At 39.3% G+C, this 26,664-nt stretch overlaps 1 protein-coding gene and 1 long non-coding RNA gene across 4 annotated transcripts in view; one reads left to right on the top strand and one right to left on the bottom strand.

The window, feature by feature from the left end:
• ARHGAP15 (Rho GTPase activating protein 15) overlaps positions 1–26,664 on the bottom strand; it is a 584,181-nt gene that overhangs the window by 47,257 nt on the left and 510,260 nt on the right. For all 3 annotated transcript variants that reach the window (XM_072960912.1, XM_072960913.1, XM_072960914.1), the window contains exon 13: positions 10,925–11,030. In XM_072960912.1, coding sequence (XP_072817013.1) covers positions 10,925–11,030 — 106 coding nt within the window. The remainder of the gene's footprint in view (positions 1–10,924; positions 11,031–26,664) is intronic.
• On the top strand, positions 5,681–22,423 carry LOC140696353 (uncharacterized). Its single transcript, XR_012072561.1, has 3 exons — positions 5,681–5,952; positions 20,519–20,663; positions 22,176–22,423. It is a non-coding gene; the product is annotated as an uncharacterized lncRNA (long non-coding RNA).

Raw genomic sequence — 26,664 nt, 5'->3', positions numbered from 1 at the left:
TCGTGCGTGGGCTACCATCGGACTCTGTGTTCTTAACAATTATCCATTAAAAAACCCCACAGACTCCTTCACAAGTGAAAAAATATATATATATATATATTAACAGGTAAAAGAAAAAATAAATCAACTTTAAGATTGCAGCATCCTGAAGCGGGAGCTATCTGTAAATGCCTCTGTGTTGCCTCCTCTTTTCCAGTCCTGCGATGCTCTTTTGTTCGTGGTGTGACAAGGATGTGGGGAGCCAATATGATTTAGCTAAATAAAAGGCAAATGCCGAGAATGCTTTCATATCTTGTGTACAGACCAGAATAAATTACTCCCATGGAATGTTTTGTTTTTTCTTTTCAGGGAAAAACCCCACAGTTTACAAGGAGTTATGCTGACAAGGAGTGGCTAAGAAATATTATTAAGGGTAACCTATTTTAATGTAGGTCTAAATGGCTGAGGATTTCACTTGGGGTTCAAAACACAGAGGCCTGGATAGAAGTGGACGGGCAGGCAGCAAGGAGAGATTAGTCTTGTCCTGGAATCCTTACGGGAGGCCGGGGTTGGGGGGGGGGGGGAGAAAAACCAAGCCCAGTAAGAAATGAAAAGGAGGGAAGCCGTTCTCAGAATTAAAGGTGAACCGAAAGGAACTGGCAGCTGCCTGGACGTGCCTGGTATCTGCTGCACGGGACAGACCCAGAGACAACAGCAAGCTCCCCAAACAGCTCGCCTGAAGGGCTTGCCAGGAAGCCAGATGCTGCTTCTGGAAGACTGTCTTCCGTGGTTGGGCATCTGGGTTCAGTGCTTTCCATTTAAGGAGGAGCTAGAAGGTGGTAAAAGACAGCACCATCGCTGCCTTTTAAAAAATGTGCTCTTTGTATTTGTGCATGCGTGCGCGCACACACACACGCACACACACACACTGAAACATCAATAAATGTGGACATGGAGCTTGCTTTTACAAAGAACCCTTAAAAACTTTTCCTGGTGCTTTTGAGGTAGAAAGCCTTGTGTTAGAGGGAGAGAGGAGAGAGAGAGACAGGGAGACAGACAGAATGACAGACACCAAGAAAGCCCCTTATTTAAATATGTCAGTATATTACCTAATTAGGCAACTATTCAAAAGGCTGGGGTTATAGCTGGTGTTCAGTTAAAAAAAAGGTTATTCAAGTGGATGAGCCTATGCCACAGTTGGCTTGTCTTTCTCCCTCCTTTTCCCCTGGAAACAATCGGGTATTGGTATTGGCAAGGAAGCAGAGTGTGGTCTAGTGGACTGGAAATCAGGTGACTTGAGGTCTGGTTGATTTGCTTCCCCCTTCCTCTTTGAAGTTTGCTGTGTCTCTGCTCCATAAAACAGGGGCACCAAATTTCATTATACACTTAATAGCAGAGATCGAGCTTTTGTAATCAGACATTTTTTCTTCACCTGATGCTAAATAATTCAAGGTAGTAGGAAGTCAATATTGGATCTGGAACAGAAGACGGACAGGGAGGTTGGCTGACAGGATAGGAGGCAGGGGTGATAGAGGTTCTTGAATTTAGTGGTGGGAGAAATGATGGAAGATATAAAACTAAGTTTTTAAATTCCCAAATCTGTTACAAATCCAAGACAATCAAGAAATCAGAAGAACTGGCAATCTCACCCTGGACTGCAGCAATTGATCTAAAAGGCTCCAACACTGGTGGGTGGTCACAGATTCCCCGACCTAGACTTACTCAGTAAAGTCAGCTTCCTTTAGCACCCATTCATCATTGTACTCTGGGCCTCTTAACATGCAGTCTTAATAGTGTTAATAGTGCCTCTTTTACAATTACTGCCACTCCTCTCCATCATGAAGAAAAGATAAATATCAGGTAAGGAGAAATAAACTTGAGAAAAACAATTTACTTAACAACACCGTCAAAGCACAATATCCCTAGTCTGAGTCTGATATATATCAGGTTTCTAAAATTCTGGGCTTAAGAAGTGATCCTAATTGGAACCATCAACAGCTATTAGATTATAATCATCTCTCAATGAATTCATGCAATTCCATTTGTTCAGCAAAAATCACTGAGTATCTATAATGTGTGGAACATCATACAAAGCTCTGGGGATATAGCAAGAATTGAAAAGATACAAATCCCTGCCTTCCTAGAGCTCACAGGCTAATGGAAGAAGGGACCCGTCCATCATTTCCATCTTAACCAATGTTTCCAGGACCTGACGATATTATAGAACAATTTTTTTTCTGCTGGATTATTATATATTTATTCCTGTGATTTTTTTCAAGGGCCAAAAGATGAATGTTAGAACAGTTGCTCATTGTCACTAGGAATTCTGCCCAATGTCCTGTTATCATGAGAATTGTCCAGGTCCCTTTTGTGGAAGCAATAGTTTTAACTACAAAATATAGTATCTCTGCTCTCACTAAGTTTTCTTTCTTTCATCCTCCACCAGGCATGCCATTCTCAGACTCCTTTCTCAGCATCTTTTCCTCTGGCCACCTCTTCAAGGAGGACACCCCCAGGAGTCTGTCCTCAGTTCTCTTCTAGGGTCACACGTTGGGTTTATTCATGACCTTACCCCATTGCCATCTTTAAACTGATGACTCTCAAATTCATACCTAGATCCCAATCAACTTTCCTGCATTTCTAACATACATATGTTCTCTTCTAATGAAATATAAGCAATGACCAAATCACGTGTCCAAAAAATTTCAGCTTCTTTCATGCCTCCAGTTTTCTCCTTTCGCTCTATGTGAGTTAAGGGTATCACCATTCAGCTAGCTCAAAACCTGGGATCTTCCTTCTGAACCTCTCGCATGCACTTGGTGAGCACGTCCTTCCGAGCCCACTTCCTCCTGCCTCCTGGAGCAATCTCTTTCCCCATGAGCCTCCACACTCGGACCATTAGACTGGTTTCTTAACAGGTTCTGCTGCCTATAGTGCTGCCCTCATACCTGCTATCTTTCACACTTTAAAAGACTGAAATCTTCATAAATACAAATCACATCACCTCAAATGCCTGCCTCAGACCCTTCAGAGACTTACGTCTCCAGACTGAATTTCAAACCCTTTAACAAAGCATGTGATGTTCCTTGCAAAATAGCTCTAGTTTACTACATTCTGGGCTTATGTTCTGCCTCTTCTTTCATGTTTCCCAATCCATCATTCCAGAGGATCCACCGTTTTTCTCCCACACTGTGGTTCTCCTTCCTGCCTCTTCATACGCAGTCTTCTCTCTGCTGATAGCAGGCCTGATGTCTGCCAAACGGATGCCCTTAAAGATGGCCCGTGTCTTCTCCCCTAGGAGGCCTTCTCTGGTTTCTCTAGGCTAAATTTCAGCCTCTGCTTGGTGCTCTTACAGTGTCTTGTGATACTGCACCATATTTATTATAATTGTTTACCAATTTACCAACAGGATAAGTGAGGGCAGGAGTCCTCTTTATGCCTCTAGTTTCCAGTTGAAAGGGCAGTAAATTTTTTCTGCGAAGTGTGGGATAGTAAATATTTTTGGCCTCGTGCAACTGGTTACAACTATTTACCTCTTGCCACGGTAGCCTGAAAGCAGCCACTGGCAATACATAAACATGTAGGTGTGTGTGTTTTCCAATAAAACTTTGCTGACAAAAACAGGCAGGAGGCTGGAGATGGCCCATGGCCACGGTTTGCCAAACTCTGATCTAGTCCAGTGCCTGGAATACAGCAGGCACTCATTTAAGACTTCCTGACAGAATGGGTAGACAGGTTTTCACGGTTAACAAACATTTTCACAAGTGTGAATTTATCTCACCTATTTCGCACGTAAGCAAAAAGGAGGGTTAAGAGGCATTAAATGTTTTCTTAACGTCATGTAGTTTCTAAGGGCTGAGGCTGGGACCTGAGCCTATGTCTTCCGATTTCAAACCCCTGGTTCGTTCCACTAGGTAAAAGGCCAAGATTCAGAGTGGAAAAGAGTGGAGAAACTTAAAAAATGTACCTCTTATGCGAGAAATACCCCCGTGCAATGGGCCACCAATAACAATAGAGAAGACAGTGATAAATAGGCAGTAGCCCTTTTAAGTTTTGTTTTGTTTTCTATTATTCAGTGGTTAATGCTAATATTCAGATGTTAAATCAAAAGATCTTGAGTAATAATTTCACTCCCGTCTTAAAAACCTTATCTCCCAAAGCCTTCCTGCAGAGCAAGGATCCACCGCTGGAAGGGTCACTGAACCTTGGTCCCCAGCTCACAAACCTTATAAATCCCGTGCCAAGATGTCTCCTAAGTAGATGACATTTTAATGATTACTACAGGGAGTTGGGAACTATTGCTTCATGCTCACGATCAGAGTAATTAATTTTCTTAACTACCGGGCCAAATTCTGCCACGGGAGTCCAGTTGAGAAATTTCAGACTCATAGGAAGTACATTAGCTCTTCAAAGTGATTAGGGTGCCATTTCAAATACACAGGCAAAGGAGCTATTAGGCTTCTGGCTTATTTCAAACAACTCACAGCCCCTGTTTCTCAGGGGAAAAAAAAAAGTGGGGGGGCGGAGAGAAAAAAGGAAAATAATTTGCACAGGTCCTTTATTTTCCAGTAAAAATACCCATGGCCTGCAAGTCTCTGGATATCAGGTATTGTGGTTGGGTGAGAGACCAAAGTGTACAGAAAAAGGGTGGAGTGCCAGAAGGCAGCACAGAAAAACACAGCCTGCTCCAAAGCACACCAGCCCTGGGCCTTCAGAGGCCCGATGGGAGGCAGAGCGTCCCCAGCCATGGCTCTTGAGAACCAGAGAGAAGGGCAAGGGCTGGGGGCCTCCAGGTCCACGTCTAGACATGTCTCACTTCCCAGCATGCCCCCTGCCGCCGCCACCTCTGCGAAAATCAGAAATGCCCACAGTGCCATTGTAAAGACAGGGTGGACCAATTATTTCCTCACCGTTGTTTCCTCATGCAGCCCTCATATTTCTAGGTCATCCTCATTTGAGTTGCCTCCGACATACTTTAGTAGGATATTTTATTTAACATCCGTGAAGACCACAGAGAAGCTTTAAATATCGGTTTACTTTCACAAAATAGCCACAGCTCAACAGTTTCGCCTTTCAATGAGGCATTCAACTGGCATGCTTCCATGAGATTTGTCTATTCAGCCATATCATTTTTTCACCTTGGAATTCTATGAACAGCTGGACGATTTTCTTGGAGTCAATGATCTCCTTTCAGTCTATTTTACAAAGTGCAAGTCTCCTGTAAGAACGTTTCTTAGCATCTAAAATCTGCAGCAAATAAATTCTTCCAAGGCTATTTTTGAAAATCAAGGAGTGACATTATTTTATGTCACCTCTAAAAGCCACCTGTTTCTAAGACATTTTGACTTTCTCTGGATAATGCACACCTATGAGGGAATTGGAAGTTCTTTACTGTCTTCCTCCCACTTGCTACCAAACACTGGCGATTGTTCTGGCTTCCAAAATGCACATGCCCCAAAGTAAATCTAGCTTATGAGTTCAGTTTTGCTCGGTGAAAAATACTTTCTTATATTTCTTTTCGAAATTTTCTGTAATTCTCGTATGTTAATTTTCTCCTGGAAATAAAAATGTGAGTAAAGACTCAGGACACCTTACTCATAGTAACGGCAGCAGGAATTCTAGAATTTGAAAGGGTCACCACCAGTTCTAGGTGGATACGAAGTTGATAAAATTCCAAGAGTGTTTACACTGGGGATTTGAGGTATAGGGTAAGGTCCTACTCGCTTCTAATGATGTCACGTGCCAGCTTCCCCATGATCAGTGCTCTGTTCTGCCTGGTTGGAAACTCTCACTGTGAGAGCCGTCCTGCTAAGTTACATAACGAGGCATGAGAACTTCTGTCCCTACGAAACCGCTGTGATGGGAGGCCCCGGACAGGAAGCCCAGAAGGACCTGTGTCATCGCCAGTGTCTTCAGGCCTGCCTGAAAGTCAGCGGGACCAGGCGTTCTCATCAGCAAGCCAGCACGCTGAAGGTGAGGCTAGCTGGATTTGAGGACATGGGACAAGATTCAGATCAGGCTGATGGAGGGTTGGTGACAGGCTAGAATCGGACCGGGGAGCTCACACAGGGCTGAGGAGGTGTCATGTGGTTTGTGGAATATGTGACAACAGCTTCATTGGGACCAGGGGAACCTGGCTGAGTCAGGCCACTATAGAAACTCAGGGTTTGGAAAAAAATTCTGTGATGAGATAAAGAATTTTCTGGAAGCCAGGAAGTTTGGCAACCCAGCCTCTGCAATTCTTCTTATATTTATTTCATTAGAAATTATTTTATATTTCTCTCACTATAAAAATAACGCAGGTTAATGCATAATGCTTATCCAGGACGTACTAGGTGCTAGGAACTGTGCAAGACTCTTACTCCTCACCCTAGAAATGGGTTCTATTATGATCCTCATTTTGCAGATGGGAAAGAAAAGAGCTTAGAGTTAAGTCAGTTCAAAGTGACACATCCAGTAAATAGCAGGGCCAAGACTCACATTCATTACTGCCTAACTCTAAAGCCTCTTTGCCCTCCTTCCCTGTTCTCTTAACCTCGATGTCTCTTTCTACACCATTGTTAGGAAAGAAAAAGAAATGCACAAAGGAAAACTGCCTTTCATAATTCAACAGCTCTAAGGAAAAAATATTAACATCTCAGCAAATAGCTTTACAGTCTTTTCCAGATGCACAACTTTCCCACGTATTTATAGTTATACTCTCTTTGAGTATATAAAATATTGTATCCTTGACTTTATTTAAATTAATGCAAGCATTTCCCTAATTAAAAACAATTAGCTATCTACTACATTTTATTAAGCTCATACGATGTACCATGTTCTATGTAACCTTCCCCTGTCATTGAACGCTTAGGTTGTTTCCAAGTTTCCACCAGAGCAAACAGTACAATTGTATCTGCCATTACTTAGGACAGGGTCCTAGCAATTAAGATGACAGGCTCAAAAGGTACGAAGACTTGAAAGGTTTTCACTCTTGATCTGTATTACATACACGGCCGGTAGGGACATCCCAACCAGCAGATACAGAGCGCTCGATTCAATTCACATCTGACAAAACGGGGTTCACCCCACATCATTAGTCACCTTCTATAGCCTCATCCTCCTCTTCCCTCTGTCTGCATTTCAAAACAGAGAAAAAAAGTACCTTCTAAACAGTCTCCTTTTGCTTTTTTTGAATTGCTATCAGGGGAATGATTTTTATAATTGAAACCTCAGACTTGTCCCCGTGGCTGATTGGAAGAGGCCCAAAGGAATGAGAGAAAGAAAAATTGGGTGGAATTTTCTTTTGAAAAGTCTCAAGATTTGGACCATTGCTTTCCATTTGATGTTCACCACTCAAATCCAGCTCTGACTCCCGGGTAGTCGGGGTTCTTTTCTCCTCCTGTCTCGTTCACCCTACACTTTGTTGTCAGATAACTTTCATAAACACGGAGCACATCATGCAGCTATGTGACACGTGAAGTCTCAGTGGTTCTCTGTTTCTCCTATAACCTCTCTGCTTGCCTCTCGACCTCCAACTACTACCCATCAGCAAGCAAACCTTACCTTTCTAGGTCCTCCTTCCCATTAACTTCATCTTCACTTCGCCTGCCTGCCTTTCCAAAGAAGCAGGCTGAAGGAACATGCATTTGACACCTCTATTTCACAGAGCTAGAACTTGCCATTTAAATGATGATGCAGAGGGTATCACAGGGCCTTCCAGTCCTTATCACTGCAATGTCAACTGGTGAAAGTGCCTATTGACAAAGGTTTCTGGTTGATGGCATTTTGAGATGATAGCTTATTCTGAATGCCTGGTCTCAATCTATCACAGCAGAAGCATATACTTCACCCTGAGTCTGATCAAGAATGAGGACGCTGGACTCTGAGGCTATTCAGCCTGTGCAGCTAGCATGCAATCTTATGTTAATATAATCACAGCCCTTTAAACATTCTGGCTTTTGCGGACAGCATGTGCGTCCACCTTCTAGTCCCACTGTGCTGTATTAAGCCTTCTCAGTTGGTAGTTGTTCTGCTTTCATGGGAATGTTTAACTCAGAGCTTTGCAAAAAAAAAGGAGTGCTAGTCTGTTAGCTACAGAGTAGGACGTAGATCAAGTGGAATTTCTGGCACTTCATTACATTCCCTGACCCTTACTGAACAAACTTCAAAATATATATATTTGCAACAATTTGGAATAAACACTACATACAAGTGTTGATGGTAGATTTTCTGAAGAGCTACCAAATGCATCAAGACTAAGGAAAACATTCTAATGATTCTTTCAAACATGAATATATTTAAATTCTCGTTAAACAATCTTCTTATTTAGTCTTCTCAGGCTTTGATGACATGCCACGATTGGCTGTTTATCAAAAACTTAGTAAGAAATGCTTAACAAGATATAATCATGTGCACACACTTGTGCATAATTAAACCCAGTTTGTAAATCACTGCGGGGTGGAAAATGGTCACACCACTCAAGAAAGGTGAGTGGCTAGCAAACAACACCTTTCTCTCCATGTAGAATAAAAAATCTTATGCGAATGCTGTGAAAGTGATACAATAATCCCCTCTTAAGTCTCAGTTAAAAATGTCTGTTTTCATCTATACTGAACTGAATGGAAGTTCTAACAAAACCAGGAAATTAATTTAGATATAAGAAACACGATCAGGCGTTGTTAATACTGGTATTGTGTGGCATGAAGGTGGAGGATTCTCATCCTTTGAAGGTTTTTAATTGGATGGGTTCTCATCTGTGTGTGTGTTTTTTCCAAAGTAGGATTTAGCTGATTCTCAGTTTCTTCATTTTATAGCTGTTCTTTCAGTTGGGAAAAAAAAGGAATAATTGAGACTGAGTAACGGATATTTCTCAAGATCTCTGAGACTAGGTATTGCACAGCATTTAAGAGTATACTTTTCCATTTGTTTTATGACTTCGTCCAGTTAAAGTTACTGAGATAAGCACTCCAGTATTTACTTGTAACTTGAAACCCCTGTCATGGTGTGTCTGGATCCTAAGGGAAAAGAATTAACATCTGAGGAATGCTTACCTTGTGCCAGGCTTTTTATATGCATTATCTCATTTAATTCTCATAACCACAAGATATGGTTGATATTATTTAATCCAATTTTATGTGCTTGAGATCATAAAGGGAGTAAAGTACAGAACAAGAATTTGACTCTAGAGCTCTCTCTCTGTCTACTTCTTTAAAGCCCAAGATCCTTTCACATAATCACACTGGGTTTCTCACTGAAGCCAGTGTGTGGAGGTGACAGGTGACAAGAAGGGACAGTCTAACAATAAGGGATGTTCTGAACTTTGACACAGGTTCCCCTGTGGGAGTGAAATAAGTAAGGAGCTAATACGATGAATTAGATTGAAACATGTTCCCTAATGCAGTGAGCAGTTAAGCAAATTGTGGACTATCCATACCATGGCACACTATGTCATCATTAGAAAGAATCAGATGTCTGTTTAATGAAATGGAAAGCTGTCCATGAGTTGCAAAATAGTTGAAGAATGGTATGTGCAGTGTGATATACTTTAATGCAATAAACAACTGCACAACGTATGTTTGCATGTGCTTTGGAACAGGTCTGGGAGGACAGACACAAAAATGTACTTCTGCTCGGCAGGCTAAGAGTGGTAGGCAAATTTCACTTATGTGCACCACGGTTGCTTACATTTTTTGTGTGTGCAATTCTGCATATTATATTCACAATGAAAAGTCATGTAGTGGATTAGCTGAATCATCTGTAGGAAGGATTCAGCCCAAGGAATGGGTGATCAAAGAGATTTAATCTCACAAAATCAAAACTGCCCAATCAATTCGCAAGCCTATCCGGCTTCAGCAGTACTGTATGTACATGGTGACGATAAAAACCTCATCAGTCGTGTTGCACTCTGCTTTTTCTGAAGAAGGTGTTAACAGAAGGCAAATGAGTAACAGTCAGTTCAAACTTCCCGTGTCCAAAGTGAAGCTCTCCAGTCAGTTCCCCCTGCCCAGCCCATTCCTTCTCCAGCTCTACCCAGCTGCAGAGCACTGCTGTTTCTCCACTCCCAAGCCCCAACTAGAACAGACACACATGATTTCTCCTTTCCCTTCTCTACTGCATCCTAACCATTCCCAAACCCAACCTGCCCATCTTCAAAATATCCCTCTAAGATCTCCACTGAAGCCACCATTACCTCTTGGCTGGATTACCATGGTTCTCTGGGAAGAGGCCCCACTTTTGCAAATCATTCTCCACCAGGCAGCCAGAGGGATCTTTTATATCCCCCAGAATGAAATTCGCCTCTCTCCCTGTGGCCCACAAGAACCTATGTGATCTTACACTGGTCTAACATCTTTGGCCTCAGCTCTGTCACCACAGCCCTAGTCCACTGGGCTCTAGCCAGCCCAGCCCGCTTTCTGCTTTTCAAATACATCAAGCTCTGTGGGCCTCTGGGTCTTCACACTTGCTTTTTTTTTTTTTTGCTGGAAATACTCTTCTCTTAGCTGTTTACATGGATAGCACCTTATCAATCCGAATCAATGTTTCACAGATGAAGGAACTGGATTTCAGAGAGTTTAAGTAACTTATTTGGGGTCATAACTCTTAGTACATGATGAGGCTAGATTTTGAACTCATGACTGAATTATTTCAGGCTCTTGCTTCATACTAGATAGCAAAGTAAACCCAGCCCACCCCAGGGCTCTGGCTGCAGTTCTGACAATCAATCAGTAAACATCTACTTGTTGAAAAGCCAGGAAAAGAAATTATTTTGAAACTTCCTTTTGTAGGTTTCCCTTTCTACCTCTCGTACATCCCCTAGCTTCTACAGGAAGGCTTAGATCGGCTACAGATCGGGAAATCTGGAACAGATGCGTTTGGAAACTCTTGTATTAGAGATTTGACATTAACTATTGCTCATTTAGGAAATGAAAATACAGTAACACAATTAGGAACTTTTACAACTTACTTAGTTAGGTGTCCAAAGAGGACTTTCATGGTGTCACGATTTGGTGGAGGGAGTTTTTGTACAAGAGACTTCATAGTTTCAATTCTTGTGTTGTTGTCTTGCTTTTCTGAAAAAAAAATTTTTTTTAAAGAAAGGTTAGAAAAGAATGAGATTTCAAAGGTGCTTGGAGAAATTTTCTTAGGAGAATTTTGGACTAAGACTTAGCAACTTAAAGTCCTAATCAGCAGCCAGAGATACACTCTAAATCAGCATCATGAAGTTTCTTTGACTCTGAATTAGATCCTGGTAATAGGAAAGCAGCAACAGTGTGGCTCTGACACGATCTTCTTAAGATCAGGCAATGAGTCGGTTTTCAGAAATGCTTTACTATTTCACAAGATGTGGTAAGGTGAAAGATGGCCTTCCAAAGACGTCCACTTCCTAACCTGTGGATGTGTTACCTTCCATGGAAAAGGGGACTTTGTAGCTGTGATTAAATTAGGGATTCCGAGACGGGGAGGTTATTCTGGATTCTCTGGGTGGCCCAGTATAATCACAAAGGTGGTTAAGAGGGGAGCAGGAGGATCAGAGTCAGAGAGAGAAGGTGACATAACAGTGGGAGGCAGAAGGAGAAATGGCTCTGTGATAAAGGGCCACAAGCCAAGGAGGGGAGACGGCCTCTCAAAACCACAAAAGCCAAGGAGAGGGAGCCTCCAGAAGGAACACGGGCTTGCCAGCACCTTGACTTTTGCCCAGTGAAACTGACTTCAGACTTCTGGCCTTCAGGAACCTAAGATAAATTCTTGTTGTTTGGAGTCAGAGTTTGTGATGATTTGTTAGAGCCGCAACAGCAAACAAACACACAAGGACATACATTCTGATTCAATTACCAGTATTCTATTTTTTGCTCAGTTTTGGAGGAGTAAAGAGCTTTTTTCTTTATTACTTCTGTGCTATCTTTTCTCCCTAATACTTTTGTTTTTGCTGTAAAACAAAAAAGTGCAAAAAATGAAAGCATAATACTGAGTCGTATGAATTCAAAAAAATAAGAAGTTGTTCAAAACTACATACCACACAGTTTGCTTTCCTCCGTTTTGCTTCTTTTTTCCTTTCTGGGCATGGATGGCACAGTAAGAACTGAGTTACTTAGTACATCAGAGAATTCATCTTAACCGTAGTTTTAACCAGAGCCCAGAATTATAATTATTTCTTAAACGCTTTATATACAATGACTCAGCTACCTTTCCTTTCTGTACTTGTCTAGAAGTTAGAGAACTTCTAGCACAAAGCTCCTGATGATTCGAAAGAGGCCACTGTGGGAAAAGATGATAGATAAGAGGCTAATATGTAAGGCACACACCCATCCAATAGGCATTCTCCTCTTTCTTAGCAAAACAACCCCATTGCTGAAGGGATGGCCATAGCAGCTGAAAGAGATCATTTCCCAGATGCTTTGGCAGCTAGTGACCACATGACCAAATCTGACCAATGAGACTTCAGTCAGAGTGTTACATGGGGCAGGCTGTGTGCAGGGGACTGACTTAGTTTTTTAGCCTTTGGGCCTTTCTGCTCCTCAGAATGTAGGTAGCATGGTTGTACCATGAGATGACCTTGAGAACTGAGGCCATACAGAGTGGAGCACACAGTAGAAGGAGCTTCCCTGAATCTGCGGGGCAGTCAGACCAGTCCTGTACTGTTGGTCTCTGAGTTTATCTTTCACATAAGAAAATAAGTCCTGTGTACTAAAGCCTTTGAAGGTCTCTGATATTAAACCAAACACACTTCCTAATACAATGCACTTCCAAAAGACCAATTTGTAATTACCTGTTATTAGGTATAAGCTTTATATAGTGGGGTAAGAAAGAGTTACTTTGGAAACTAGCAGGTTTAAAAAAAAATACCCCATTGCAAAAGAAGCGTTTCATAAGGAATTATAGGAAAATATCTTGCAGAAGATAGTGTTTGGCTAAGTAGGGTGGGGGCAGTCTTCCTAGTAGAACTCTGCTTGGAAGCTTTAATTCTTCCTTCTAAAACCACAAAGGCCCATAAATAATGCCTCCCACAGTCAGAGCTTTCAAAATTGCCGTTATTCTTAGAAGAGTTCCAACGTAATACAGATTGGACAAATGCAAATGAAAGAGACAAAGGGGGAGAGAAAGAGGGAGAGAAAAGAGAAAAGGCAGTTGCAACATCATAGCAGCAGACAGCAGATCTAATCTTTTTGCCAAATAATCTAATCTTTTGCAGCTTAATGATGGTAAGACAATGTCACGCTTCATAGGACCAATCAGAGCCTATGGGATACTAGAAACTCAGAAAAAGAAGTAAAACAAGTCACTAAAGATTAGAGTAAAATTAGTACAGTATATTGAGGACAGAGCTCTTAGGGACAGTTGGATACCCTGTATCTAGCCATCTGAAGTTAATACCACACACCAATGATACATACACATGTATGTATACACATATTTATTCATTTATGAGATGGATACATTCTGCCTAGTTTGGCATGATGCTAGTAGTATAATTTACCTGAGCATCTAGTGAACCACTTGATCAAGCAATAAAGATGACATTGGGAGAGGTGAAGAGGGGAGAGGAAGATAGGAGAGAAGACTTTTTAAATTTCACTGAAGTCTCTGGTCATAGTAATGACCAGATCAATGTCAGATCTCCAAAAAAGGGATCAGTTAACACTGAGGACTAAAGGAGTAGCAGTCATAAATTAAGCTTGACAGATAATAAGTGGAGAGTGATCTAAATACTACATCCCCCAAATTCAGTTTTAGGAAGCATATGTCCCAGTTGGGAAATGCTGGGGTTGCTTAATTGGAAACGTTTGAATTTGCAATGTCACTGCCATGGTGCCTGGGCAGGAACTAAAACTTTTACTAAGTATGTTTAACCACCAGGTAAAAACTTATGAACTAACTTCTCAAGACAGAGCCCGTCTTCTATGTTCCATTGCACTTAGGACATCCTATTTATATAACAGTCCATGTGGTATGTCCATGGCTTGAATGCCTGTCAGTTTCTCCCATTAAACTGAGAAGTTTCCCACAAAGCGAGGCAGTTCTTATACTGGCATATATGATTAAATGAATAAAGAAAGAATTAGTGAACAAAGGAAAGACATGAACATGGATTGGAATAGACAGATCTTGGTTTGACATGTGTAACAGCTTTTTATTGGCTGTGTGGTCTTGGACAACTTTCCTATTTTCTTTGAATAATAGGTAAAAGGCTAGTTTCAGGGATTAAATAAGATAGTAGTATGCAATGTACCTAACACAGTAACTAGCGAAAAGTAAGTTCATAAATGTTCACCACTTCCTCCTGCCACCGTTTTTGAGGCCCATGCTGGGTATGGTTCACTTTTTATTTTCGGGAACAAGCATACTACCTGGATGCAGAGAGCATTCGCAGCGTAGTTGCCCGTACCTGACCTAAGTCAGTGTCACTTGGGGACACGGCACTTGCCGTGGTAGCCTGACATTTCACAGCACACTAAACGCTGCATGGTGGGCAGAGGGCCGATGAGCTGCTTGATGAGCAGGCCAGCCCCACGTAAGAATTCTTATAAAAGTACGTGGTGGTTCCCACGTCGGCTTGTAAGAAACACCCTACATGAAGAACACCTTGTAGAAGAAATACTTTTTCTCTCCTCCTCTGCTTTCACATGTACTCAAGGAGCTGGACAATGAAGAGTGGTACACACGTCCTTGTGGCTAAGTTACACCTAAGTAGTGGAGATGGGGCTGGACAATGGCTGAGGGAGGGCTGAAATATTATCAAGGAGGAGCCATGTATTGCTCTTACAACATAATCAGAACAAAATCTTTGAAAAGGTTATAGGAAAGCAGTGGTTTCTCCTTCAAATCAATACCACACCCACTCTTTCATAGCTTGTAAAATCAGGAAATAACACAAACACTTCTAAATGGAGGAATATCTAAAAATACAATTGGCTCCATTGAAATTGAAATGACACCTTTTCAGATCTGGTTTATTGATGTGTCATATTAGGAACTGGAGTGAGCATACATAATACAGGAGTGGTTAATGAGCTAAGTTTCAGACACGGCTTCCTAAAGATGCGTCAACTGTCTTCAGTTGATTCAGTGAGCATCTGAAAGACAGCATTTTCTATTAATATTTCTCCTTCAGCATATGGTTTCTCATTATTGTGAAATATTGAGAGTTTTGAGAAGACTTTGAGATATCTCTGACTCTTTCACATTATGACTAAAGATGGAAAAATGAACTCTTTCTACGCGGAGAATAAGAGAAACTCTTAGGTAAACTGTACACTAAGGAGACTCATACAAAATCTTGCCAGTAATAATAAACTCCACGATTCTTTCCCTTTTCACTCACACTTGCTTCTACCTACATTCCCACATGATTTACTTTTGTGTCTGCTCTATGTTCATTAATACCTTCATTTGGGTTCCCACCCACATCCCAGTAGCCTCTCCAGTCTTTGAGCTGTGAACCTTGCGTACGAAGCTTTTCTGTAGTACTTCACTTTTGCCATCCAATAGTGGCAAAAATGAGTATGTAAAAATATACAAAATGTACATGTATGTATTAAAATAGTAAACTGTTTTTTTTCTTTACACTAAAGCCTATTCCTCACCCACCTGACCCCATATTCTCAAACTACACCACACTCCGTTGTAAATGAGTTTCTTCAAAAACAACTCCAGGCTACTTAGAGAAGTAACAGCTCCTACATGATGTGAAATAGCCTTCAATGTTATGATAAGGATGTGGCTTTATAGTTTTCCCCTGATTCATGGCTTTGAGGACACAGTTTTTAAAATATGGTTTATGATAGTAACATTTGCATTTATCTGCATGAAATGTTGCTACTAAAACAAGGACATTTACAACCGAATGCCTTTTTTGCAGAGATAAGATAAAGTTATACAATGATGGAAAGAGTTCTGTGCAGTCAGAACCCTGGGCCTGATGACCCCTGGACACTTTTCCGGCCTTATCATCTATGCATTTATTATTCTTAACTTATTTATAGTCACATGTTAAATCATACTTCAAAATTAACTCTGCTTTGTTATGGAGGTTCACCCAGAGGAAGAAAAGACCAGATTCTCCCAGTGACCAACGTATCGGTAGAACAATTCATTCTGTTTATCTGTAATTCTTAAAGCACAGCTGCACCCCTTTGTTTTCAGGAGGTCAGCAATATCACAGCTGTTCTGCTTCTGAAAGTTATCCTGGAATGTATAGTGCACGTGAAGAAATGGTAGTCACTTATATGTCAGGGCTATGTTCGGAAGAAAGCAGTTTAGTTTCTAGTCACTTCATATACTTTGTATCACGACCATTTCAGAGTTTAGTTGGAGACTGTCCTGGCTGATAGGAGGAATGGTTATCTTCAGAGAACATTTTGTTGGTTTAGTGTGCCCTGCAACTGTATGCAAATCTTTGAGGACGTGCCTTTTAATTATGAAGTTTGAGTTGGGTGTTGAGGAATCATCAAGGCATGACAACAATAGCTTGCTTAATTTCTTTAAAAATTTTATATTTACTTCAAAGAGAAACACTGCTGGGGGAGGGGGCTGCAAATTCCAGACTTACAAATGGATGCAAATAAACATATGCTTTAAGCTCCTGTTACAAATTAAGAGAAGTGGTAAATCATGAAGGGGTCTGAAAGAACCAGGTTAGAATTTTTGCTCTGCAGTATGATTTGGGACAAGTTGCTTGAACCCTTGATGCTTCCAGTTCCTATTTACACACACACACACACACACACACACAAAACACATATCTCATAGGACTGTTTATAGAATTAAATGTTTCAATGTACATAACTGCACATATTGTAAGGGCTTATTAAATATATACAAGTACCCTTCCCATTAAAAGTATACTTTCTTTTGAATTATTCTACCTGCCCTGACACCTAATTAATACCAAATCACAAAGGTAAAATTTTATTTAATCAATTTCTGAAGACCTTCTAATCATTATTCTTCACTTCTTTGGACATCACCAAGTACATTCAAGAAAGTAATAAAAATCACAGTTTCTTTTTCATCTAAATGTATCTATGTTATTCTAGGGACTGCTGGTGTGTTGATCTCCCACTGAGGGCAAATTTGGAAAAAGTACTCAAGTTTTAGGCTCTAAGTAACTTTTAACAACTTGTATTATGGCTTTGATGCAATCAATTTTAGGATGATAAATAACATTTTCTAAAATTCACCAACCTGAAACTCTCTTAAAACAAACTTTCTCAGTTTCTCAGCAATGTCTCTCTCTGTCTGAATCAAAAAGTAAGGTAATGGCAGCAGTCTTCACAAGAAAACATGATTGTATTGTCCTCCCTAAAATTTCTTGTTTTCAAAGTAATTTTGGAAGTGTCATGGTGGCTGAGTACATTTCTGTAACTTACAAATGATACTAATTCATCCTCAGCAGATAGTCTGTGCTGAAAAAATAAAGCCCACTAGTTTATTTAGTTCTCCTGTAAGAACTTTCTTTAAACTATATTTACCCATACATATCTGGTTTTACAAGCTTTTTTTTTTTTAAGGCTTATCATTTTGAGTCATTTGACATCTGTCTAACCATAAACCTGTAATTCTTTTCAAATATTCAAGTAGCTATTTATATTAAGCATTATCTTTGTATACTTTCATGAGGATGGAAATCCTACAAATACTTTTCTAGATTTCAAGTTTTTAATATGTGTCTGCTTCTTTCCATTGGTAGACAAATTAAATATATAGGGAATTTTTAAAAATCACACTTGAAAACAACTAGGATGTGTCACATAATCAAGAAAAATGTGAACTAAGAAATATTTTCCCCTATCTTTTGGGTAAAAAATACATATATGTTAAAGAAGCATATTCAACTTTGTCCATAACTATTTATTTTGAACAAAAGACCTTTGAAGGGGAGACAGTAGTTAGCCTGGTGAACTCTTTCTCCAGCCAGTTCATTTGACATGGTCACACAGGGACACTGAGAGCAGGGGGGAGTTAATAGCACAAACACCAAAATCCTTTAAGAAATAGGGAATAAAATAATTGTATGATTCAGCTTTTTAATTTTTTTTAATTGTGAGACTATTGTAAGAGAAGAAAAACAGGCAACATGTGGTAACTTTAGTCAGCATTTCTGAACTGGGAATGATAAACACCTCTGCCCAGCTCTGGCATTTATCAGGACTGAGATATTATTACCACATAGAGTCACAGCATGGTTACTGTTATCATCGGAAAAGAGAGCCAGCTAATCTTAATGGTTTGTAAAGCCGTTACCTGCACTGGTCTGACATTTATCATGATCATTTTACCACATGGGTCCTACATAGCAAAGGTCTTTTATCTGGAAGGGACATCACTATGAATTATTATTTGCAGCTAGGTAGAAAATTGTATGTTGTAGATACCTTTTCTCATTATAAATCACATAGTCACATTTCACCATTTCCCCCAGAAAGCTGCTGAGCCCGGGTTTTTTGCCACAGCTTGCTTTCCTCTCCCTTTCTCTCTTTCTCTCTTTCTCTCTCTTTCCAGTTTCTTGAAATTATTAGCCATTTTTTCATTAATAAACTTAATCTAATTTTTGAAGAACCGCATACATGGTAGGCAAACATATGGTCATACTTTCAGCATAGTTAAGGGACTTTCCTCCGCATTCCATACAAGAGCTGCACAATTTAGAAACTGAAGTTGATAAACTGTCCACTTTTTTTTTTTAATGCTTATTCTCACCACTGTCTTGGGGGCCAGAATTTTCTCTGTTCTTGAACCTGTCAATAGAATATTTACCAGTAGATTAGACAAAATTTCTATTACTTGATTTGAAATACTGAAAATACATAAACCTTCTCTTGCCTGAAATACTTAGCTTGGAAATGTGTCTCATAACGAGTAAACTGTAGTTTATTTTTTTAAATTGTGAGCTTTTTCAGACTCTGTTTCAGTAAGTTACAATATAGTAGAAGGTTTCTCCGACAAATTTGTTTAAAATGATGCTTAGGTTCTATCCCTATCTATGTCCTAAATGACACACATTATTATTATTATCAGTAGAAGAAATAATGATATTAAAAGGTACGGTATTTTAGAACCATGGGACCAAGACAGTAAAGCGAAATGCATTAATTTGACAATGGAAAATTACAATGAAAAGCCCAAATTGTTTACCATGGGGAAGAAATGAACGAATATTCTCTTTTAAAAAGATTGAGACAACTAATCTTCTGAAGAAGATATTTATATATTTTCTTCTTTCTCAAGTGTTCCATTAGGAATAAACAAACCAGAAATTCTGCACTTTTATAATGAAGAGGGAGGAGAATTCTTTGCCATTTTTGCATTTAGGAAGAAATGTGCAAGAAGAATGTGACAATTTAAGCAAATCAAGATTGTTTCAAATGGATCACAAACGGGACTTTGTGGGATATTTTATACAAGCATGTGAAGCAAACAGTAAATTTGAAAGGAGGATTTTCTCAGTGGTCTAGTTCTGATGTGTTTTCCCATCTCTTTGTGTATTTAAAAGGGGTTTGGATGTGGTGTTTAATATTGCTTCGACTCTTTTGCAAATGAGTTCTGGAGAAATATCCGCACATGAAGGAAAGCTGCTGTGCTGTAATGCTGACAGCAGCTGGGGGACATGAATGAAGAAACCAGATTCCCAAGCCTGGATTTAGCAAAAATAAACACCTATCATTCCATTAAAAGTTTTACCATTTAAAATTTGTATGAGCATCAATAGCAGACCACTATCCCTTTGAAAGGGCCAATATTTTTCTCAAATAATTCCAATCTTTGGGGGGGAGGATAAAAACTTGAACCTGACGTGCAGCATTTTGCAGTGATGTACCATAGTTTGCCTATCTTGTTACATCCAATTCCATTTTAATTTTGCATTATTACAAATTTCTTCCCAAGCATATAGGTTTTGTTTCAGAGATTTTTGAGGTGGACTTGCACAAATCTGGGGACAGGGAAGGCGTGGAAGATGATCATTTGTGAAACCAACCTGTACTTTCTCTGCTCAAAAAGAGCCACACACACTCCGGCTAGGGCATCTAAAATTTCATTGTAGAGAGATGGTCTAATATTCCAATACACTGGCTTACCCATTGAAAGACTACCCTGATTTCAAACAAACCAACAAACAACAAACAAGCCTTTTTATTCTTTTTTCATTTCAGAATGACTCTTTTGTTCCAGTTTAACATCATTCTGCCTTATTGTCCCCCAAATACTGTAACCTGGGAGCATTTACAATAATTAGCCAGGGGCTTTGCTGCTTGAGTTTTTCTCCTTTTCTGGGGAACTGGGTGAATTGTTGAGCACTAATGAAAGTCGGAGACTTCTAGCAGTGGTTGAGCCAGGCACAGCGCGGGCAGACGCGCTAAGCTCCCCACTGTGCTGCAGTACAAGCCTCCCTGCTGTTATGTTTACCATAGTTTTAATGTCTGTGAAAAAATTCCTGATGCAGTCGAATTATGTTATGCCCTCTTGTTCATCTAACCTCACCCCACCCCCTCAATTTAGCTGATTCTTGTTGCCCCTGCCTGTTACGGAAAGCTCCTTCTCAACTTTGTGGCCATCTTACCAGGTCAGTTCCTGCCAGGAGAGCCCCGCTACTTTGCAGCCATGTCTGGAGGATCATACCTGACCTATCGAGAAGTTTTGGGAGGATCAGACACACATCTTGCTGTACTTAGGCCACCTAGTAACAGTTAACTTCTTCTCCATTGAACGTGAGTTTTGTCAGAGGTAATGTGAAAGCATCAAATTTAGTCATCCAGCATTGACAATACTAGCTTTAAATTGCAAGTGTACTTGGTGAAATGCACTGTATCTTTAAAAAAAAAAAATCTACCAAAAGACCTCGAACTATCACTGCAAAATAAATAATGTGCTCAAAGATGAAAACAACCAATCTGTGATTTGAGTTGATTTATTCTTTGTCCTTTTCTTAAAAAGGGTTGTCTCAAAGAAAATGACCATTCCATTATATTGTAAACTGATGAATTCACCAAGTGTGATGTACAGTGAAGTTTTTAATGAATATTCATACAACTCTTTCAGGCCATTAACAGGACTTAAGACAATGAGGATGCAACTCATTCCCATTTAGATAGTGGGGGGAATATGGAATTAATAGCATAAACAGCACTTGGAAAAGTTTAACTTTAATGGACCAAACTCCAGGTGCCAGAGTTTGAAGAAAATAACCAATAATAGCCATTTTTTACATATTTGATGGGACTGATTATGCAATGTGCAACTCTAAATGGCTTATAGCACATTGTAGCATGGTTCCATCCCATTGGCTACAGTAGGGTGCAGGCAGATGGATGACAGTGACAGGGAGAGAAGTGCTTTTGCTTAGCCGTGCGTTAAGATGCCATCCAGAAGCTCTGTGCACTGCAGACACTTCATTAGGATGCCAGGATAATGGTAAACTACCACTCAGAGTGACACCCCATTTCCTGCTTACTGAGCGCTCCAACCTCGGCAGATGTCAACAATCTCACAGTGCTACAGAGCAGACCTAACTTTCCAGCCACTTTGACTCCAATTTTTTCCTCCTAACAGTGCTATACATTATGTGCAATATGTAATGGCAAACACCTCACCGAAAACAAAATCTGTCCAGTTAGTTACGACTGGAGTGCTTAATTTTTTTTTTCTTTTAAAAGATGAGGGACAATAGGTTGGGTAAGAGAATATGTCCATTTACTATTTTAACCTCCAATTTCTTGCTATGATTTCTGTTTGCTGATCAGTTCAAAGTGTTAATTGTGTGGCGAACTCTGATTAATAGTAGTTAAACTCTGATCACAAGGGATGTCACTGCTTCTTTTAATTAATGCCCATCCCAAAGGTAAGAGATTATGGAATTCTTTTGTTCAAGATTTTAGACTCTGTTTCAGTGTGGTTCTTAGTTGTCTGCCAAGAAAAGGCCGACTCGAGCATCTGGATGATATTTCCTCGGCAAATGTATAACTTGAGGCCATTCGCACACCTCCTTACCCGCAATTCAAGCCAATAGAAACTTTTTTCCTACGGCGTAAAGTCCAAAAATTTTTTTAATAAAGAACTAAGGTGTGGTTAGACAATGAAAAAAATCCCCCAAATGGAAAAAAAATAACATTTTAAAATCTATCGTTATGATAAATGATTTACATTTTGTGATTCTAAGCATCTTCTCTAAGCTTAAAGGGCCTTGCAAATGGCAAGACTAAAAATAAATCTCCTTCTCTCAGGTCTGTAACCATTTCCAGGTAAAGACGCAAATGTAAAGAAGAAGTCATAGCGGAGGTCACGCCCCAAGGGAGAATTTGAATGCAAACTTTCAACGTGATGTCCTTGATGCAAATCTTGACTTCTGGTTTTAAAATGGCATCTGGTTGGCAACACCTAACCACCTCTTGGAACTTGTCACTAAATATGCTTGAAGAAAAAGAAAAAAGACTAGAATTCTTAAAATATACAGAGATTGACAGGCAACGTGGCGACCAAAAGTTGAGTAATTTCCTTTAAGATAGATTGAATTTAATTGGAAAATGCCAGGGGTGGGACCACTTGTGCTAATGACCTATCAAACTAGAGAGCTTGCCTTTCTGAAAGCAGATAGAATCATCCTTATCTTTCTTTTTTCGACTGTCTTATTTCAGAATCAAAGACTGAAGGTTTGTGCCAGCTCAGAAGACCAGGCAGCACTTTCTTTCCTTCTCAGCTAATGCGGCTGAGTAGTGTGAATAGTCCCTCCTCTCCTTTCTCACATGTCCTCTCCCCTCCGAACTATAGATGAAGACTTCCTTTTTGCCTGCATACAACTTCCGTAAAATAACTGAGGAGACTGAAAGTGGAAGGCGGAAAGGAGCCTTTGATACTGGCGCATATCACCATAGGAATTGCAGTCCCATATGTGAAACACAGGAGGGGTGGAGACTGGCAAAATTCTATTAGGAACATGGTCTTGGAATTCTAATGCTGTATGTATTTCATCTTTTAGAATGCCAATGGGTTAAGCAACTTGGTGTAAGAAAAAATCTGTTGTCAGGATAGCAGAACCATAAGACAATAAATATGCTAGTTAAGAACTAATATAAGAGCTATGATTATTAATTTGTCATTTGAGTGATGCTCTAGGACAAAGGTTAGACTAGAACTAAAGCAGAGGAAAAGACAATATGCAATATGCATAGAATTTTGGATGCATTTCCACCTTTTGAGATAAGAAAACAAAACAAAATTTCCAACAACACATGACCTTTGAAAGAACTCAGTACAGGTAAGAGAACAGTCCTCCGAAATGCAGAACTCTCACAAAGACCATGAGACAATTAGGAAACTCTTTAGCATCTTCAGTAGAACTCAGAACATCAAGGAGTCTAAAGAAAGGGATCAGCAAGCCATAAGCAGAGAACCAGGTAAGATGAAAAGATAGTAGGGTGAGATAAGGAGATAGATGGTGAGGAAGGAGTGTGAAAACCAAAAATGCAACACAAAATTAATTTTTACATTAGAGGCCAAATTGTCACTGTAGAAAAATTAGGTCTGTGATATGGATGACAAACTAGAGAAGCTTCCCCAGAAAACGGAAACAAAAAAATGAGGAAGAAGACATGTTGGAAATCAGAGAATTAAAAGATAATCGAAAACTTGTACGTATACTTGAGGAAGAAACCAGAACATCTGAAAAGTACGCAATAATCCAGGACAAAATGAAAGAAAATGACTGTGAGTGAAAAGAAAGCAATCAGTATTAAAAACGACAGCTGGGTTCTAAGAAAGCATCATTAAGTAGATGTATTTTCATATAGTCTGGCAAAACTCTGGAATCCTGAAGATCAAGCACTATCCTGCAATTATTAGGACAGAAATAAAACTAAGTCGGTCATCACGTAGGCGTTCACCTTAGACTTACTGCACCGAATTCTGAAGTAAAGCAAAGCAGTAGCTATTGTTCAGGGGGAAAAGCTGTGGCCCTCAAACTGTGTACATACTTCAATTGTCTTGTTTTGTGTTAGGATAACAGAAAGACATTCCCATCTATGCAAAGATTGATGATAGCACTGACTTCCTGACGAGTTTACTTGAAGGCTTAGGTAAGGCTACTGAGTATTGAATCAAAACCAAAAAATATAGTGACACTATAAACAAAAACAAAACCAAGTATTTTTTTTTTTTACTTATTTAGAACCCAAACTCAAAAGGCCCCATTGGGTTATTTCTCTCCGGCTTCCATTGCATTCTCAGAACCTTGTGGTCCACCCTTCACAGCTCAGGTGAAAGCTCTAATGACCACTTAGAACAGTGGCTGATGCTACTCAGTCTGGCATTTGCTAGCAAACCCCATTATTGGGAACATTGCACTGGACAGTTAGTCCTTTTCTCTTTCCCTCTCCAAAATCAAAGCTTTGGAGAATAGCAGAATATTTACTCCCATGGCTAAGAATCGTTAGTAAACATGTTTTAAATCTATAATAAGTGTATTGAAAAAACTGAGTCGTGGGAAAATTAAAGACTGAACAACCAACAACAGCAAGTATTATATACAAATTTTCCTGCATTACATATATTTTAAAATTAAATAAACCAGGGGGAAAATGCAGAGCAAACGGGTTAAAAGGAAATATCTCCCAAATATGATGATGAAATTAGAAGTGATTTTAATTTTTTCCTTTTTCTTTTTGTGTTCAAGTTAGCTTCAACAAATATTTATTATTTTTGCAATCTGTTAAGAGAGACAACTTACAGTAAGTTTGTACAATTGCTTAGATAATGTATAATTATAGCTTTCCTAAGCTGCTAATTAAAAAGACTGGCTGGTACAAAATATTAACCATGATAAGTTATCTTTGATTAACAGGAGTATAGATCACTTTCTTCTATTTTTAAAATGCATTTTCCATATTTTCTATAATGCATATGTGTTATCTTGATAATAAAAATAATTCGCTGTGTTTGGTACAGAACCTTCAGTTGTTCTAAGCCACAGAAAAATGAACTATTTTCACAGATCAAACCATTTCTAGGAAAGTAACATACTAGACTTTCCCCTAGGTATTTCTGCTGTAGTTAATCTTTTATTTAGTGACTGTATTGCAGATTCAAGAAAGCAAGGTTGGAGTCTGATACTTTCTTTTCATGGGTGAAAATACTGGGTGCAAGGTAGTTGCAGGGAGAGTACAGAGGATATAAAATGCCATGGAACTATGTATTTGCAACCTGAAGAAAGACCAAGGAGCCTTCAGTGCCATGTATGTAAATATATTCTAGTTCCATATTCTAATTTCTGATTCTTCTTCAATCAGATCTTTTCTTAGGGAATTATATTGCCTCTTGGACTGAACCTCTGAAGCGTGGGGAATAAAACATACCAGTGCAAAACTAGTTCAAGGATGAGACTTAATGGTGATATTTCTAAATCAAAAAAATAGGCTGCTATGGAGCTTATGTTTTTTTTTTTAGAGCTTATATTGAAAAAAATACGTATTCCCATACCGATCCCCTTAAGTCACATCAATTTCCCTACTCTTTTGGAAACTATATTCGTTAAAGCGTTCTCTACTTGTAGCAAAAAGTCAAGAGGTGAGGTCGTATCCAGCTAATTTAAACCCTTAAACTTTATTTTTGTCTCAAATTTTCTGTATGTATTAGGTGCCCAATTAATATATGTTGATCAAATCATCCAGAGAGCTGACACATTTCCTCAGTTTGCCTTCCATGCATTGTGAGCTGAGAAATTATTTCTTAGAGTTGGCATCAGTAGTTAGCTTCTAGTTCTACCAAGCAAGCAGAAACACAAGGAACCAAAAATTAAATATTCTGAATGCAGAAGTTGTTGGACAAATAAAAATGAAAATTTTGATTTAAATTCTTTTCAAAATTAGGGTTAGATTTGAATGGACAACTCATTTGGAGAGGTAGAAGTCAGTATATCTGGGATATTTAAGAGAGCCCCCTGTTGGTTAATCTTAGAAATGTCTTCTGATTCCTTTCTGTTCTCCAGATGATCAGATATATTTAAGCATTAGGTATTTGACCATGTGTTTAAAAGTGGCAAAGTCAGCCCTTATATTTGATTAATATCATTTGCACAATAAATTATTCTCCAGAGAAATCATTTAGTTATCTCTTTTAAGGTATACAAAAAGGCAATAGCAGCCTTCAACAAATAGCTAGAAATATAAGCAATATGGAGAATATTTTAAACAGAATTAAGCTAAAAAGTATATTTGCACATATTACAATGGGATTCCTAAAAGAAGTTGGAAGTGATTACTATAGTAAGGGACTGATGCTTTGCAAAGGCTCTTCTGTTCTTTCTAAAACCAATTTCTGGCTGAATTTAAAAAGAGAATGAAGTTATTTTCTCATATAATCAAGCAACGGCCCTTTTCACCGGTGGACATCTAGGACTTTAGAAATAATAAAAAAGAAAACAATAAAGGATGCAAATGTTATTCTTTTCTGGCTAACATAATTTTTTTTAAGTAAACATCAGTTCCTCAAGGGAGATTTCGATTTGAAGACTGTTTATTATATCATTTGAATAGGACTAGACCTGGCCTTTTGACTTTGAACCACTACCAAATTTCAGGCTGTGAGGAAATTGTTCTACATTTCCTGACAAATTGAGTTAAGCAGACATTAAGTGGGCTTTAAGAAAACAAATGGCCATCTTTATCACAGGTGGACACTGATGGCTTAATGGGGCCTGGGCTGATTGTATCACTTCTAATG

The sequence above is a fragment of the Vicugna pacos genome, chromosome 5 (genome assembly GCF_048564905.1).
Source record: "Vicugna pacos chromosome 5, VicPac4, whole genome shotgun sequence".
Lineage (NCBI taxonomy): Eukaryota > Metazoa > Chordata > Mammalia > Artiodactyla > Camelidae > Vicugna > Vicugna pacos.
This window is presented reverse-complemented; position numbering and strand designations above follow the sequence as displayed.